The sequence below is a fragment of the Scaptodrosophila lebanonensis genome, unplaced genomic scaffold, assembly GCF_003285725.1.
Source record: "Scaptodrosophila lebanonensis strain 11010-0011.00,11010-0021.00 unplaced genomic scaffold, SlebRS2 tig00000024-arrow-pilon, whole genome shotgun sequence".
Taxonomy (NCBI): Eukaryota; Metazoa; Arthropoda; class Insecta; order Diptera; family Drosophilidae; genus Scaptodrosophila; species Scaptodrosophila lebanonensis.
The window spans coordinates 13,478,771-13,497,994 of record NW_022060538.1 but is presented as its reverse complement, the minus strand read 5'-3'; the positions used below and the strand labels follow the sequence as shown (position 1 = coordinate 13,497,994).

At 38.3% G+C, this 19,224-nt stretch overlaps 2 protein-coding genes across 2 annotated transcripts; both read right to left on the bottom strand.

The window, feature by feature from the left end:
- Positions 1 to 239: 239 nt before the first annotated feature.
- Positions 240 to 726, bottom strand: LOC115621726. Its single transcript, XM_030515439.1, has 3 exons — positions 661 to 726; positions 459 to 596; positions 240 to 397 (listed from the first exon to the last, which is right to left on the bottom strand). The coding sequence occupies exons 1-3, from the start codon at positions 712 to 714 to the stop codon at positions 284 to 286; spliced, it is 306 nt and encodes a 101-aa protein (XP_030371299.1). The 5' UTR covers positions 715 to 726; the 3' UTR covers positions 240 to 283.
- Positions 727 to 9,410: 8,684 nt separating this feature from the next.
- On the bottom strand, positions 9,411 to 18,642 carry LOC115621469. The gene is made up of 5 exons (XM_030515129.1): positions 18,384 to 18,642; positions 11,025 to 11,525; positions 10,859 to 10,946; positions 9,963 to 10,175; positions 9,411 to 9,862 (listed from the first exon to the last, which is right to left on the bottom strand). Exons 1-4 carry the CDS (start codon positions 18,520 to 18,522, stop codon positions 9,980 to 9,982), a joined length of 924 nt encoding a protein of 307 aa, XP_030370989.1. The 5' UTR covers positions 18,523 to 18,642; the 3' UTR covers positions 9,411 to 9,862; positions 9,963 to 9,979.
- Between the last annotated feature and the right edge of the window lie 582 nt (positions 18,643 to 19,224).

Sequence of the window (19,224 nt, the reverse complement as noted above, 5' to 3'; positions counted from 1 at the left end):
CGGCTTTTTATAGAAATTGCTGCACTGCAATGAAAGCTGGACTGAATATTGTTTATTTATTGAATCACCTATAAAAACTAACACTAGCAAACCACTTGTAAGCAGCAAATGTTGTGGTTCTGGGACGTAGCTATTACCACCACACTCCCCCATACAAACCAACTTTGCTGTTATATCAACAAATTGGAATTATTATTCTTATTATTTTACTACCCAGAGATTGAAAGATCAACTCGGTATTAATTGAAAATGTAGTATATTTATTTGATGATGCGATCTATTATCAGACGACGCAGATTCTACTGCGTTTCAAGCACAAATAACTGCAGCACTCCTCGCGAAAATTACATGGCATGCCGACCGGCCTGCAATTGTCCGATATGAGTTCACGTTGTTTCTGCAGAGGAATGTAAATTTATTATTCTCAATAAGGCAGACGCAAAGACACAATAACGCACCGGAGTAAGCTCCTTCAGACGACTGGGCATCATTAGATTGCGGTACTTCTTTACAGCATCCGGAGTCTTCATATAGCTTCTGTATTGCGAAGGAGCCTTATAGTCATAAATTTCAGCTGAATAGCCACTGACCGTTTGCTGTGTAAATAATTAAAATACATATTCTCACTTAAGCTCTGAACATTTCAATTAGTACGCTTACCAGCTCGAGCCGAAGCACAAGGAAGAGCAGCACAAATGTCAAATAATTGGCCATGTTGACTTGACTAGCCGCTTACGGTTATCAATTGTGTGGAGGAAATGCAAGTAAAGCTGCTTTTATATCGCACATGAGTGCTGAAGCTAACGGGTAAACAGTTATGTGGGCGCCTTGAGCTTGTTGTTGGCAGATGCGCCATTTGTTTAAACAGATGATTACCAGTCTAAGTTAGCGTGTAATGCAATACTCTTCGATACGCCAGCCAACTATTGATGATATTTGTGAATATTAAAACAGACATGTCTGTGATACGATGAGAAATTATATACAAATATACTTGTATGAAATTTGTACCGCCATTTGGTTGACGCGAACTTTACATCTTCATCTAAAAAATGTACAGTCAGCTTTTGTGAAGAGCATACACTCAGGTATTTTGATTTTAAAATGAATTATAATTGTTGTTAATAATTCTGGCATAAAACCCTTCTTGTATAGTGGGAAGGCTGCACAATCGTTGGACAAATTAAAAAGCTTCAGTAACAATTGACAAAGGGAACTACTAAAAATATTTTACATAAATTAGAGAGGATAAAAGTATCCGTAATTATTAGAACAAGTAGAGAATTCGAAGATTTTGAATATTTAGAAACGACAAAATAGGAGCCAGGCTGCTTAGACTATGACATTTAATATTTTGTGAATTCGAAAAGAATGTGACTAAATTGGAATGAATGGTGTCGTAAAAAAGCTGAGACGGTTAAGTTACCTTTTGGAAGATATGATAGAATGGAAATGCTGCGAAATTTCAATAGTATTACACGCGCAATCTATTTTCATGCCCTGTTAGAGAAAACGATATGGATTCAAAGGCACTAAGGCCACTATTAATAAACTCTAGATTGAAATATCAAAATCATTGATTGTATAAATTTTTTTATAGGCCATATAAAAAGTCATGCTATGCTGAGAAAAAAATAATCAGGAAATATTAAGCACATCAATCACATATTCACATCAATCAAGCAGGTGGTTAAATACTTCTCTGATACAAAAACATAACATGGTGTTCATCAATTTGAATATTTATTTGAATACAAGTATATGCAGCAAGAATCACACAGATTTTTAGTCGCGTTCTCCTCTTCTGCAGATGTTTATAACAAGTAATAACGAAGTACGACTTGCCTACCCAAGCACAACTCTAAAAGAAGTTATAGCAGACAATTTAATATTTGTCCATGCTTTGTTGCCAGTTACGGTTTTTGTTGTTGTTATTCAAGTGTATACTGAAAACAAATTATTATTGTTATAATATCAAAAACATTTTGCGCGCTTGGTTAATGGCATATGAGATTACGTTCCTTGCATAAACAAATGGAAAATAATTACAAATTACTGGAATATTTAATATTTCGCATAAAGCTGTGCAGAGTAGGGCTTATAATATCCAGTTTGTATAGTACGGCATAGGAAAGGGTATAAACAGATACAATCTTAGATTTTAGGCAAATAATGTAGAATTTTTATTTAACTTATTTATTATTAATTAAAGTATGTTTACAAAAATTTCGACCAGTAAATTGATTATCCAATTGCAATTTTAGCGTGTAATTTTGTTTTGTTTTCAAGCGGAATATTAAACGTTTTAATTGCATTGCATTTTTTAAAAGCACATCACCCAAGTGCTCAACTCTGTGCGTACTAATTAAAATTTCAAATTGTGCGGCGGAAATTGATACAAGATTAAAAATGTACGAAGCACTTATAAACACATATACACATACATATACTCGTGTAGACTTGTACAAACAGGATTTAATAAAAGCTATGTAATGAAAAAAAGGTAAAGTTTAATTTGACTAATTTAAGTTGATGGGCAGGTAAGGGACCGTAAAGCCATGAAATAACCATAACAAAATATTGCCAGCTGGGGACAACAGCTGCATAAACATTTAAAGCAAATGCCATAAATTTAGTGCGCAACATTAAACGTTAAATGGAGTCAACATACTTGTATAAAGCAAACTAAAAACTATGTTAATTTCGGCAGCTAGGATAGCCTTTTGGATGAAAACGTGCCGTCATTAGCAGATATCAAAGTTTGTGAAACATTTAAGTTTTTTAAAAGCACATGGAAATTGTGGACGGATTACAAGAGTGTTTTTAAATATAAAGAGCGCAGTTTTTGATACGAATAGGCATTAAAGTTACAGAAGAGATTTCCTTAATAAGTTTAAAATTTCGGAGCCTGTTTGAAAATTAAGCAAGGAATATTTCTGAGATAATACGAGTATGAAATTTAAGTTGAAATTTAAGTCTCGCTGCAATAATACTGAACTTTTTGTTTTTAATCCCTTTAGTCTTTATTTGAGATTTGGTTGTTTGGAAAATTTTTAAATTTTATGACAACTTGAAACTTGGAAGCATGACTTTTGCAAACCAGAACCAACTCTGGAGGCGGAGGTTGAGGGGATGAATACTCTTGAGGCGCCTTAGGTTTCGAGTAAATACTGCATTTACATTTTAGAAATAAGCTAGTAGGGATTATGCAACTTCTAGATCTGTTTCAAGGTAGGAATCTTATAAAAATTGGTTTGCGAGACAATGAAGGAAGTATCAGTTCATATCAATTAGTTGGATTTAAGTAGCAGACAATTTTAGATAACTTTTTAATAAAGAAGAGAAATCGAAAGAAATATGAAGAGGGTTAAAAAACATTGAACAATGAAAATAACTTGTGTGTTAAAGTGCAAGTTTCGTGCTTAGAACAAGAAAGGAATGCTAAAGCAGGCTCAACTCTTAATAGGGGGGGGGGGGGGGGGGGGGGGTGGATTCAGAAAAAATGAACAAACTCGTCCTTTCTCGGACTCAGGAGAATCTGTATACCAAGTTTGGTTATTCTAGCTCTTATACATTCGGAGATCCTTACGTTCATACAGACAGACAGACGGACAGACAGACGGACAGACAGACGGACAGACAGACGGACAGACAGACGGACAGACAGACGGACAGACAGACGGACAGACAGACGGACAGACAGACGGACATGGCTATATCGACTCGGCTTGTCATGCTGATCAAGAATATATATACTTTGTGGGGTCTACCAAGCCTCCTTCTGTGTGTTACATACATGCGCACAAAACTAGTATAGCCTTTCACCCTTTGGGTACAGGGTATAAAAATGGAACAGTTTTCCACCGCTGACCTTTACTTTTTCGCACAATCTAGGTAATTACCTGATTTTTCAATAGCTGCCAAGTATTTAGCTAGACTTACGGCGAAAGGGACATGTCTAGATAGACTCGTGTCGTCATGCCAATTAAGAATAAATACTTGTATACGTCAAGGGGTTGGAGACTTCTGATGTCACAAAACGAGTTGCTGTGTAAATATTGCTTTGCTTTATTATTGCTATGCTGCTATGGCTGCAGACTTGTATTAAATTAACAGTCAGATACACACACACACACACACATCATTCATACATATACCTGCAAAAGTGATTGTGTCGTTACACATCAGTGAGCACATTAGGAAACTTGTGCGTTCATGGGGCTAAATCTTGTAGTAATTCAAACGGTTGCTCTGGGCTGTCTATTAGTAAAGTTTTGTGCACGTTCACTTTTCAGAACACGTACAATTATTATAGCGAATAAATTGTTGCTATTTAAAAATTGCGCAGCTCCGAGCCATAATGCCAAAGCCCATGAAGTGGCAGTTGAGGCAAAACGTTGGGCGGGGAGTTTTGCTTCATCAGTTTATCGTCGGGCTGGTTAGCGCTGTTAAAATGCTAACTCAGCCTGATTTTCAACGTATCTAGGGCTTACTGACATAAAACCTTCAAACCAACACATGCTCGGGGTATTAGCGACGTGAGTGCCACAGCGGCTGTGATGGCACTGTCTGGCACTGGCGCACAGCAGTGAGAATTTAAATTAAGCTTTAACTAGATTTGCCTTTGGTCCTGACAATGGCAGCAGCAGCAGTGGCAGCTTCAGCTCAGCAAGGACAAAATAGCTGCTGCTTTGTTAGGCTGCTGTACCGTCATCAAAGTGGAGAGAATGCAACTGAAGGCTTCACAATCATAATTAACTCGAAGTGTCAGGTATACGAGTATACATATATAATAATTGTGCTGACAATTACTATTATCATTTATGTAATAAGCGGTGAGAGGAGCAGGTGAGGAGCAACAACATCAATAACGAACGCCTCTAACGCGCGGTTAGCGCGAACGTCAGCACTTTTTAATTAACATTTCTGAACAACGCGGCATATGTGCCGTTGCTTATGGACAAACAAAAGTGTTTTTAGAAATAGCGACATGCAAATTGTATTGCAGAACTTTGCTTTGACGGTTTAGGTTTTTATACCCTGTACCCGTAGGGTAAAAAGGGTATATTAGGTTTGTGCAAAGTATGTAACATGCAGAAGGAAGCATCTCCGACCCCATAAAGTATATATATTCTCAAGCAGCATGACGGGAGAAATCGATCTAGACATGTCCGTCCGTCTGTCCGTCCGTCTGTCCGTCTGGATGAACGCAAGGATCTCAGAAACGATAAAAGCTAGAATAACCAAAGTTGGCATCCAGATTGTCCTAGGTCCGAGAAAGGACGAGTTTATTTTCTTTTTTGGAATTTTCCCCCCTTCCCCGCTACAGAATTTCGTCAATACCGTCCACATTTCAAAAGCTACCTTAACCAAACTTTGCACACATAATTTCTATATAATTATCTACTGCTGTTTGAAATTTCAATCTTGTCAATTCTAAGAAAAGTTATTAGCGAAACAAATTCTCGACAGTACAACCCCCCCAAACTGCAGCATCAAGTTCGCTCTTTTTCTTCCTTTTGCTTCTGCTAGAGGCGCATATACCTCAGTGCCGGAAGTTTACCTGGGTACAGAGTAATTCACTGTCACGCTTGCTCGACTGTAGCGTTCACTCTTGTTCTGTATACAGGCGGGTGCCCCAAAATATCGCAGACACGCGCCTGGCTCTTTTTGTGTTGTTCCTTCAAATTCTTAGCATTACTTTGGACTTTTTACGCCTTGCATAGCTCTGTCTGCGGCTTTTGTGTTTACAGATGCGGGCGTCTTGTGGTTTTGCGACTTCAGCTTAGCTAATTAGCTAGTGGATGTGCGTGTGTGTGTGTGTAGCCCACCCTATGCGCCTTCATAATTCAATGAACATCGAGCTCAGTGTATTGAGCGTAGACGCAAATATAATTGTTAATATTAATTTCATTATAAATATTTTAAATATTATCAAAGAGCATTTGATGTTATGCTACGTCAAGCATAGAACATACGTTTGGATACACATATGGAAGTAAGAAAACGCTTTCAGACTCAAGGACGTAAGGCTTATGACATTTGTCATAAATACGAAGAAAATATTTATAAATGATGAAAAATAATTATCAAAGAATAGCGTGCTGCTTGAATTGCAATACGATAAACAGAACCGCAATTTGGAAGTGAAGTGCGGGCATTAGCCGAGGTATCTCCAAAAAGTAGAAAACTTTTGAAGGTTTCTTATTAATTCTTATAAGTTCATGGAATTTGTTGCTGCAATAAAAGTGCACCAAGCCACTATTGAGAGAAGACGACTTTTTTATTTAAATATAATTTTTATTAATTGTTATTAATCACAAATAATTTCACATGCACTTTCTTTTTGCTTTTACTCGAACTTTTCCATTGCTTTTAAGCAATTTGTCTGCGGAACTGTATTAACCGCAGAGAAATTCGATGTGATGGAGGTGAAAAAGGCAAAAATTTGACTTGTGGCGAAAAGTAAGCCCCTGAGAGCCATCTGTTTGTAGACAAAACCTCACACCAAGTATCTTATAGGAACATCTCATTCGAATCATGATCTACTCAGATGTACCTTCGCACACTGGAAATCTCGCCCACTCGGAGAACTGCCACTTTCATACGAGGACGATAAACCATTGACTTTAAACTAATTTATAATTGAGAACTGCACAGAAATGTCAAGCCTACTAAGAGCAGTAATATATTAACAGATTTCAGATTTAAGATAGCAGATGGATAACAGAATATTTGCAAAAACTTCTTTACCGTCAGAAATGGCACACCAATATAGTTAAATAGTTTGGTTCTAATTATGAGGAATCCCGAAAAGTGTTGGTAATACAAGTAGTTTGTGATAGCAGTTATTATAAATTAAATATATCTTTGGATCAAGCGTGTGTTTTATTGGCCATCACCGAATCTTTTTAATATCATTACCACCTCATACTTGTACATGCCGTTTCATGTATTCCCTTTGAGACTTAATGTAGTCTTGCCTTTGTAAAATATGTATGTACTTGTATACTGAACTGAAGAATGATGAAAGATTCGTCAGTTAATTGTATTTATGTTGCAGCACCATGCACTTACCTGCTGAATTTTAATAATGTACTAATTTGATTAAGTCGAGCAAGGCATGCCAGTTAAGGTTGTCATGTCGACGGAGACGAAACTTTATTGCAAATGTTTCATAAATTGCAAACAAGCTGAATGAGCGAGTTGGGCGCCAGGCTCTGCATTCTGCAGCTGTTGGTGTCTACTTTTGGGCTGCCACTTGAGGTGGAAGGGGTGTTAGTGCAACGGCAAAGGATTTGCCAAGACTAATCAAAATTGGATGGCGGGCAAATTGGAATCATACAGCTGGCGCAGGAAATTTGTGCGCCATGTTCCGGAAAAATGTAAATTCCTCCAATGTCGTGCGCAGCCCCTCCAAGCCCTAACGTACACCCCCACCAAACGGGAACAAACCAAACCCAACTAAACTGGTGGTCATGGCGTTGGCAAATAAAATGAGCCGGCATCTGCTCGCCCACAATTTCGTTGCTTGTTTTTTATGTTATGTAATTCTTTTTTGGGAGCACAAAAGACGACACTTAATGGTTTATGTAAATTTGCTTAAATGGCCTTTTGAAAGCTACTTTTAATATGGAGCCACACAAACATTTGGCAGTCGGTCTGTGGTTTTCGGTTCGGCTTTCCGGCACGCTCTTTGGTCATATGCTAATGGCTGGCCAACAGCGGGTATATATTGCATGATGCGGCATAAAATATGTGCGCATCGCAATAAAATCAAATCAAAATTTAATGGCCACAGAGCTGGCAGCTGGTCAAGCCATCAACTGACAACAACTGGCTTGCTTGCGTGGCGACACAAAAGTAAGTTTTATGAGCCCGAATCTATCAAAATGTCAAATAAGCTGTCGGCAACAACACTCTGGTCAGTGTAGCAGGGGGTGCTGGATATGGGGGAGTGTTGGGTGGGGTGTGTGAGTGAAGGGCAGAGAGATAGAGTCGTTTCATGCGTTACATTTTTTGCATGACACCTTGCCAAGAGCTAACGAAACAACTGACTTCGCAGCCAGTTCTCGCATCAATCAAATACAGAATTCGTTCTGGCACTTCCCTTTGTACCTTCGCACTCAAGTTAGTTGTCCGTTCGCGTTAGTTGAAGCTGCTATGCAATCGGGAAAATGAAGTGCGTCAAATGAATGTCAGACCATTGTTGAGCGCCAAAGTCTGGCACAAAAGTTTCATTTAATCCTCAGCTCCTCGTTGGAATGTGCTGCGGTCGTTAAATATTATGAATAATATTTACTTATAAAAGGAGACCTGCTAACAAAAAAAGTAGAGTTCGTCCAGTTGGGCGGAACAAATATGTTTACAATATAAGAATGGAGCGGAGATGATTTGGATTTTTCCGGCTGTTGACTTTGTCCCTGACAACAACATAATAATAAAGGGCAACAGGCCCGGAACGGGGAGAAACACAGCCAAGGGCTAGCGAGGGGATCGAATGTTGCCAAAGGAAGTTAAACAATAAATTTCAATTCAGTTTTACGTTCTCTGGGCGGCATTTAAAAACCAAAGCCCCGCTCTTTGCTGTGAGAGGAAAAGTTTCTGGCCCATCAGAGCAACAAAAGCCTACAAGATACAAGTACTTACCACAAAATTTTCACGCTGCCGCAAAACTTGGCCAAATTACGCAAATAATTATCGTGAGCATTTGGGAACGCAGAACACAACCGAACAGAAAAAAATATGGAAGATTGCGGAGCATGTATAAAAATAGACGAAAATGCTGCAAACTTTGTCGGCGCTGATGCGAGTATCTTCTATGGTTTCACAGAGACAGTGTCCCTTGTCCCTTGCTCTGTTGGCCCACCAAGTCAATCAAGTTTTAATGATGCCACAATAAGCTCGCCCACTATGCTGCATAAATTTAACAAATGTCCTGCGGTCCGCCATTTGCCTCATTCGTTTGTCTGTCTTGTCTATCTGTTTGTATCGCTGTATGTGTGTTTGTGCGCCTCGCACGTTTCTCATTCCAAAATTGTTATTGTCTTTGCTGCCATTTATTTTTGTATTGACTGGCGGACTGATTTCGAACCAAATTTATTGTAGCATACTTTGCTGCGTCGCTCACGCTTTTATTCTTCAATAATAATGCTATTGATGTGGCGGCTCGTTTTTAATATGCTCTTAATTGCGTTTAATTTGTCTTGTAGGCAACAGTCTCCTAATGGGGCACATTTTTATGAGCGCTCTGTAAACTTTGCACTTTTTCAACTTTTCGTTTCATTTGGAGGAAGTGGCGGCGTCAGCATGTTTTTTACGGCTTTTTCCTTTATTTAAGAAATCGGGGTGATAAATATGTTTTTTTTGATTTTATTCATTTAAAAATATACACATAATTAGTTGCCTGTTCTTTGCTTAGTATTGTTTCGAAATACATTTGATATGATTGGTTTTGGGTTTTTGGGATCTCTAGCTCTTTTTACACACATACATCCATAATAATAAATAGTACATACATATTTTTAGACCATTTGTAAAGGTCTGTAGTTGAACTCTAAAAATACATATGTGTTAAGCTTCATTTCATCTTCTTTGGTTTTTACATGCAATCAAAGTAATTTATTTTTTGATTTTTCTAATCTCTATATTCGTTTTCGTTTTTGGCCAACATTTTCACAACAGTTTATGACGCCATTTATATTATTTTCTGTAATTTATTTTCATTATGCATTCTCGTTTCATTGCAAGGCTGCAAAGTCAGTGAGCGGCCATTCATAAAGTCGCTGTGTGGCGACCGATTGTCCTTCCTTGCCCTTGTACATTTCCACAACTCGCATGCTTCAATGAGCATTGCCTTGCGCTACAACAATGAAAACACAATGGAAATTTCAGCATTGCTTTTGCACCTGCCATCATCGTTGAAATGAAAATTGAAATGCGTAACCCATGTCGACACTCACCATCACAGCTGCCGCGTTTACAACAAACGCTCCAGATCCTCACTCTCCGCGTCGCTGATGAATGAGTCTGTGTCTGTGAAGTAGTCGTCGTCACATCGATTCCGACGGCAACAAATGCGACGTCCAATTTCCTCATCACTCCAGTGCTCGAACTCCTCCTTGTGGTGCTCCAGCAACATCAACGAGGGGAAGAGACTATCGCAGCCGCTGCATCTGTGTTGGTGGGTGGCAAGTAATGGCGAGAAATAATGAGTAATTAAGGGGAGCATCGTGTCTCTAATTACACCATTTAATGCTTTCTTCATTCTAAAATAAATCACATTTGCTTCCATCTGTAATTGTGGACATAACAGTTGGACGAAGAATTCCTGACTAGAGCTGAGTAATTATGTTTGTGGTACTATTTATCTTTGGAAATACTACTCGCAATATAGTTATTCTTTATTTCTACAATAAATGTTTTTATTTTATTTTTATTTTAAGTTAAATATACAGATTATACAATAATATACTTAAAGGGCAAGAGTACTAGCTACTGAAGCCTATGACTCTAATTATGGTTGTGCTACTATTTGTCTTCAGAATTACAACTCGCAATATAGTTATTATTTTTACAATAAATAAATTTTTTTTTTTTGATAAGTGTGTAATAAGATGTATTTACTCAAGTGCTATATGCTATTAGCTGTAGGACCTATTGCTGTAAGTACTACTTTTATAGCAAGCATATATCTACTGCCCTGATAGCTAAGCTTCTTCGATCTCAAATCAATGCCTTGCCATATCCATCCGCCCGTTTTCAAACTACCCAATAATACAAACACAAATATTAATCGCTATAAATCATCATTAGACCTCTGCGGCTGAATAAGTGTTCTGGGTTCCCTCCAACTTACCCAAAGTGGCGCTTCTTTTGCTGATGCGAGGCCAACTGGCGATGACAGTGAAACGCACGGTCGCACACATTGCAAGTGAGAGATTCGTCTGAGAGATGGTAAGAAAAGCAAGAACAGCCATAATAACAATTGGGATTGGGATGCCAACATTATACTGCCAACTCACCGTAGTCATCATCATCGTCAGCCATAGCCAGAGCGTGTAGTCGGTTTATTGTGTTCTCGTTAATTTCCTTTGTTGAGGAGGACGAAGGCGCAGCTGCTGAAAGGCCAGTCGACAGGTCCTTTGATGTTTTGGCTTTGCAGTCACGCCCGCTGCCCACATTGACCCCACAGAGGCCCAGCTCACACAATGCGCTCTCAACCACAAAGTTGCCCTGGCAATCGGCATCGGTGCAGGGAAGCAGAGTTGCCAGGTTGCCATTAAGCGCCGCCAGCGCTTCGTTCGACTCTTTTCTGTTGGCCTCGCCATTGCCGTTTGCTTGGCTATTGCCGTTCGTGTTGTTGTTACCATTGCTGCCGCTGCTGCCAGCGCCAGGTGCGAGCATTTCAAAATTGTCGAGCTCATCGAATGGATCATCGATTTTATGGCCCAGTGAAATGGCATCGTCGGCCTCGGCGCTCAGCCGTCCATATGCCTTGCGCGGAGGTCGCTTAACGTATTTGTCTGCATAAGGAATATTAGAGAAGGAGGAATTGAATAAGCGCACAAATTTAAGCGCATCAGCGATTTAATTGCGTGCTAAGGCGAGCCAAATTAGTGGCTATCATGCTTTTTTAAGATGCTGGCAAGAATCAATCCTAAATTAATAGTCGTCCAATCGCTTAAATTAAATAAATTAAAAATAGAAAATAAACCCATTTGGCGTATAAATTACATTCCAAGTTTGCTCATTCATTCAAGCAGATGAAGAGAAGAAAGGCCAAACAAATGGCAAAAGGGTTGTCTAGATCGCTGGTTGCCTCATAGTCAGAATGAGAAACAAGATAGAACGCTACAGTCGAGCAAGCCCGACAGTAAAATAGCCTGTACTCTCCACAAAAAGGAAAAATTAAAAAAAAAAAAAATTTAAAAAAAATTAAATTATTAAAAAAAATGAATGAATGAATTAATTAAAATAATTAATTAAATTAAATTAGAATACATGTTTATGTTCAGTTTAAACAGCATACATTTACATCACGTACCTATGCGTGTTTATATGCGTGTATGTATGCAGCACAAAGTTAAACCAAAGCAGCAACAACAACAACAGCTGCGGGCAGCGCTGCCGACAGAGCTGCAGGCAGCGCATGAGCAGCGATTTTACTTATGGCTATAACTTTCTTCAGAATTGACCTATCATGATGAAATTTGGCACACGGACACATTAGTACTAACTGGATGTACCTACCAAAATTGATTTTTAAATTCCGAGAATTACGGAAGTTATAAGAAAAAATACGAATTGCGGGGGAGTGGGGGGGTGTATCAGAAAAAATAAACAAACTCGTTCTGCCTAGGGCTTATAGGAACCTTGATACCAATTTTGGTTATCCTAGCTCTTGTACTTACTGAGATCCTTGCGCTCATACAGACAGACGGACAGACGGTCAGACGGACAGACGGACATGGCTATATCGACTCGTCTTCTCATCCTGATCAAGAATATATATACTTTGTGGGGTCTGCCACGCCTCCTTCTGTGTGTTACATACATGCGCACAAAACTAGTATAGCCTTTCACCCTTTGGGTACAGGCTATAAAAATACATTTTTAAATAAATTATGGGGTTGCAGATGGTTTCACATTAAATATTATACACCTTCTTCAGGCTCTAAAATAAATAAGGTAAACCAAATTGAATGAACTCTTTAAACTAATTTGACTTGTAAAAACATGAAAGGCTGCACATTCGAGAAATCAATTCCAGCTTTCTTTTTAAAAGAGCTTGTTAAAATACAGAGTATGTATTCTGATAGTTGTACCAGAAAAAGTTCACTTTTTTGAAAGAGCTCATCTAAATACAGAGTTATAGTTATACCAAAAAATAGAGATCAAAATTGCTTGTCCTTCAATCAATATCAAAATGTAGACTCAGTTTCCAAATAGTTTCTTAAGTTTCCAAATCGACGGCAGTTCGAAATGCTGTGGGTAGGCAATACCAAGTTATTTTGTTGCATAGGGGTAGGCCGAAAGTTTTATCCGGCGCATCGAAGTTTTCACTGCTTTGTAGGACGCCATTAAAAGTTGTAGTGCTGCACACTCGCGCCCTTCGCTAGGATTTCAATATGTTTGTGCTTGACAAACAAACAGAGAACGAATGCAAAAACTTCTTGCCTTATCCATTTGCCCATTCCAAATTAAAATTTCCCGTGCACGGAGCAGGAAAAACGGTTACGGTAACAGTAACTGCAACGGCAACCGGAGCAGACAATTTATGGTTGCCTGTTCGCTTCTTCTGTCTTCGCACAGGTTTTGTCCTCTTCATGAGCAGTTTGGAAAGACAAAAGTTTCTGCCACTGTTGCCATTTTGGCATGAAGTGATAAAAGCAGATTTACGAGTTTAGCCAGCATTGTTTGCGTGTGTTTTTGTGTGTGTGCTGCGCCCCATAAATAGTTGCTTGAAATTTTTATATTTGCGAAACTGCCTTTATTTACGGCAGCAATATTTATGGCACTGCGGCTATACGCAGCGATTTATCTGACAAATGCGTTTGACTGCTCATTAGCAGTTCGTTTTATGCTCACTGCCTGCTTAATTGTTGAAATTTTAGGCTACAAGTGGGCAACATATTTTATATATTATGTGGCATTTATTGCGTACATATTTATGCGGACCCAACTACACTGAAAAAGAATGCCAGATGCTACCTCAATTGTCAGGCACTGTTTATGTTTTCATGAGAACAAATACAGAGAATAAAAAAATAATTATTCATTTTACACACAGCATACAGATATTGTTGTCAATTGAGAGAATGTTGTTCATTTGAATTGTTTAACTTATATCTTTTAATTGCTTAGCAGGAAAACAATTGTGGTTTCTGTCATGTGATACCTATTATTATGGTGTACTGACACAATTCAATAAAGTTCTCACGCATTTGACGCATTTCTAAATTATAGCTTATAGCTTGTGAAAAGGCTTTGAACCACAATGAGCAAACGTTACATGGAGACTCCTCTACGTTAAAGAGCTCACAAGTTATTTTTATTTTCTTTCCTTTTCGCTAGCTATATAATTTCAAAATTCATCCGAATCGGACCTATTCTAAGAAAAGTCCGAAAAGAAAGAGTTATACACCAGTAATATGCCCTACCAAGCTGCAACAACACTTTTCCTTAATCCTCTTTCTTTTGCTCTTGCTACGTTTTCTTCAGTACTGCGTATTAAAATGAATTGATTTCTAAGAGGATTCTTCAGAATCACGCATATGCTTTTATTATTTTAGTTATTTTATTATTATAGCAATTGGTTTGAAATGTATTAAGTAAACAGCTGCAGATTGCGTAAATTTACATCAAATAGTCATAACGAAGGTGTTTGTTGTTGCATGCAACGCAAATACAGCACACATCAAAAGCGAGAAAGTTAATCAAATATAAATAAAATGTCGCTTTTTGCATATTGCACATTGTTTGCATTTGTTATTATTTTTGTTTTTGCTGTTGCTGCTGTTGTGACAGTTGCAAACAAAACGAAGTAAATAAAAGCGCACATGAATATTAAAAGCATAGCACACAGCACACTCACAAAAGCATATCTAAGCGCTCGAAGCACAAAATGGCTGAGAGCCTGAGCGCTAGCGCGTGAAACAAACTAAAACTCAATTTTATCGCTAAAATATTCGCCAGTCGCCGGAAAGTATGCAACAACACTTTAGCGCCAAAGCATTTAACGCAACGTTTGCTCTGCTGTTATTGCTGTGTGTGTGTGTATGGATAGATGTGTGTGTGTGTGTGTGTGCGTGTGCGTGTATTGGGCCGTTTGTGTTGTGCCATTTTCTTGTTTGTGCGCCACTCCACAGATTGAAATTTATGACACAAACACAAAAAGCCGAAGAAGAAGAAGAGAAGCTCGCGCACGACTTAAAGCTAACTTTGGGCTGTGGGGGCAAAACTTGTTGCCCCGAACTCATAATCGCACGAAAAGATAAAGTTTACTACTCTGTATTTTAGAATTACAGCAAATTATTACAAATGATGCGCCCTAGGCTGTGGCGTCTTGTTGAGAAACTAACATAAATCACATGCTGAACGACGCTGAGTGGGAGGAGACCAGACTAAGATCTAGAGCCGTATTAGACGATACTCGCATCTTCGGACAGGGAATGGCTCAACATGGTGGCGTTATTAAAGCGGAAGATAAATGTTTAATAATTCTGCAAGAATATTTTCAAAAATTCCATAGAATTTTGCGCGTCAATAATTTTTGTTACATTTTATTTTATTTTTTGTTTGTGTTGTTTGTGTTGCGCGGCCCACGGCTGATACGAGCAATCACAAACACACGCCCATACACGTCCAAACACACATACACACACTCTCAAAACATAGAAAATGCGTAAAATTAATGATGCCTGAAACCAGAGTGCAGAAAATTTGATGCCAATGAGAACATGAGGAAAAAGCGGCAAATTGTTTCGTTTTTGTGCGCTCCAATGTATGCGGCTAATTTGTTTTGGCGTATGAGTATACCCTGCTGTGCTCGATGTGGTAGCTGGTAGTACCGTTTAGCAGGCCAACCTCTTCGTTGCACTAAATTAGTTAGTACAAGGGACGTTGGTTAGTAAAATGTCTTGCTGTGGAAACTCTGTTCGTGTATATCTTTTATTTTACAGTTGTATTTATTAACTTAGTACAGAAACGTTTTATTTTATTGAAGATTATAGTACACTTAATTTTGTTTTTACACGGTTTTTCTTTAGCACGGTTTAAAAATTAAGAATTGTTATATAATTTAGTCTTGCCACCGACTTTATTTCATTTAGTACGATGCAAAATAACATATGATCAATGTCTTTTTTAACCCGATTTTGTTTTTTACACGATTTTTTCTGGAACCAATCTACCAATCTACGGTGTAAAAATATAATTAGTACTTAGCTTTGTCTGACTTTGAAGCGAATTTATATTACGTTGCAGAAATATGTATTGGAAAAACGTTGACATTGTAGCCAAGCAAAGGATCTTATATAATAAAAATATAACTCATAGCCAACATTTGTAATGCTTTCAGCAGCATAAGGGAACCTGAAGCCATATCTTATATAGGAAATTGAAGTGGAAACAATTACATCCCAATTTTAAAGTATTCGCCTGTAGACCTGTTCGACTGAACAACAGGGTACTTTAACATACGTTCAAATGCGCACCCACGCGTACAGAATGTCCGCATAATTGTTGCAGCTTGTATGACAAATACAAGAACTTTGCAAATTGAATACGCAATGTATTATTATCAATGACAAATGGCTGTCATAATTATCGGTTAATTTCAAGCCATATGTGCGCGGCATTTTGCAAATTGGCCAGAGCATATATGTGTGGGTGTATATGTGCGAGTGTGTGACAACAATATACTTATGGACGTGTTGATACAAGCTTAATCGTGTAAATATGAACCTGCAGTGCGTTGTTTGTCGGCCCCCGTAATAAATGTAATTAAGCTTATTGCATTTTTTCATTTCTGTTTTCCTGGATTATTATAAGTGATTAATTTTGCAATTTGTTTTAAAATTATAAAATATTTAAATTCCATTTTTAACGTCATTTGCATGAATGTTTTTTTTCATGCCCTTACGCGATATACTACAAGTATATCTCATTAGCATGCTTTTAATTGAACAATATGTTGGGATGAAATTGATATAATTCATTACACTTGTATGCTGATTCTTTTATTGCTACCAATATTAATCAGCTATTATTCAAGCAACAATTTGTTAATGCAGTTGTATTGATATTGTCTATAAACTGGACGAACAATTTAATTTTATTTAATTATTTATTTTGTAGTTGAAATTAAAGCGTCAAAATAATTAAAAATAATAATTTGGGAAATATGAAACATTAGTTAAAAAGGAACAAGTAAACGTAAAAGCCATATCAGCGCTAAAAAAAGACAATAATCAGGAAATTTGATAGTATTAGAAGTAATTCCTGCATCAATCATGAAACTCTGTAGAAAAGTAAACCAATTCATAATGGGGGAGATATGTTCATAAAGCAAAAGAATTATCCAGCTCAGAGTGATTTTTACACTGATCGAACCCTTGTCAGCTATGTTTTAAAATAAACTTGTTGTGCATTGGGACTAAACAAGTCTACACACCAATTATGATGCCCCTAAGTGTTATGGGAACATGTTCTCGAATGGACAGAGGGACAAGTGTATATCGTTCCATCGACCCATGTTAATCATTTATGCGTCTATGTCATGGAGCCTGCCATGTCTCTTTCTGATTCTTTCATAGGTTGGCGGTTATTTAGACTTTCTAGTATTCCATAATACATTGTTAAAAAAGTCTGGATGTCGTAAGTCTTATGAGGGTATATTTTCGATTTCAATTCAATTGATTCAAATATACTTTACATCGGAGTAAGTATGTTAAATTTAATTTCGAAGTTATCATATTGATTTATAGTTTGTTGGTTTAAGAAATTGAAAAATGAAGCTGAAGTGAAAGTGAAGAATGATTGACTGATTGTCTTAAGTAAAGCTAATATGGTTTAAAGAAACTTTGTCAACATTCTTGATAAATACTCGTCATGTGATGACACAACGTAATATATAATTACGAAAATAGAAGAAGTTTTCATTTTTTATGCTGGCAAGCAACTATGCCGGCTGCTTCAGCTAAGGCATCTGATGGCATACTAAGCGCTTAGCACAACAAAGCGTCTCAGAATAACGCCTCAAGTGTTTTTGACAGACGCATCCATCGCACGTTGTCGACAGGAAGATACACATACACACACATTGCACAAAAAAAGTTGGCTCTGAGCTCATTATTACATACATTTTCTCGGCTCAATGTTATTTGCTTTTCTTCAAGTAGCTCTGCCATCTGCTAACGGTTCTGGGTGAGGATATATTTATATAAATATATATAATGTGAATCTGTGTGTGTGGAGGCTCATCGCAATGGAGCGCTGACTATAACCAGCGCAAACAATAAATACCACAAGTCATTTGGAGAATTTTAATTAACTTGTTAGATAAGGCAAGGAGTGCGCTGCCTTATGAAAGGCACGGCGACGCATCCCGCTTGGCATTTTAAGTGGGTTGAATACCTTAGTAGGGCTTTTTCTTTCTCCATAAATGCATACGTTGAGACGAAGTGTGGGTATTTATAGCACGGTTCGGTGATTTCTCCTAATTATACACACATTGGACGAGTCTTTTGGTCAGCATTTAATGAAAGTGCTATTCCCGCAACGTCAAAACTGTTTAATGTGCGGTTAATTGGACAGACCAATCAATTGCATACGCTTTGGGTCGAAATTTGATAATTTAATGACGACCAGGGGCAACTTACCCTGCGGGCTGTTGTTGTGGTTACCCCCACCACCGCCATTGCCGTTGCCAACGCTGCCGTTACTCTTCGTGAAGTTGCAATTGTTGTTGAGCGAGGTAAAGAAATTGGCGGCGCCCGTGCGTCGTAAAATCCAAAACATGTTGCTTTTGTGGTGAACGCTGCTGCTCTTGAGTGATATGTTGCGGTTACCCAGAACTTTTTAAGCTGTGCGCGCCAAAAAGGATGCTACAGAAGGGTGCGCTACTTTAATTGCCCACGCACATAGACCGACGGCATTTCGCAACCGCGCGTTCAGGGAAAACAGAGTCCCGCACGCGATAAGCTTTGCGTGGTACCTTTCCAGCTAAACGCCCCGATAAGCAGGCAACAAAAAATTAATTTTATGCTTTGAAAGAAAAAAGCAGCAATAGCAATAAATAGACGCGCACGAAATAACGACGTCAACAAGCGCGATGCGATGAGCTCCAGTCGGCAACGCGAACAGCAGCAAACTGTTTGTCTGACGTGTTGGGACTCTTTATTTATAGTCGGCGCGTTCTGTTGCTTCCAAGAGCGCGAGTGAGAGAGACAGAGACAGTAACTGAGAGCGAATTGTTACGTTGCGTGACAAAGTGTGCTACGTAAGCTCCTGCGTTGTTGTTACGTTGCTCATTTGTGATGGCACTTCGGTGCGACAATTTGTATGCTAAATGCTAAATACTGAACTTGACCTTCGTCAACAAACAGAACAACAGCAGTTGTACGAGTATGTTGCTGATAATGTGCTTACCATGTATATCGTTTGGCTTTGTTTTGTTACGCTGCTGGCTTTAATAAATGATTACGTATGTGCCGTGTGGGA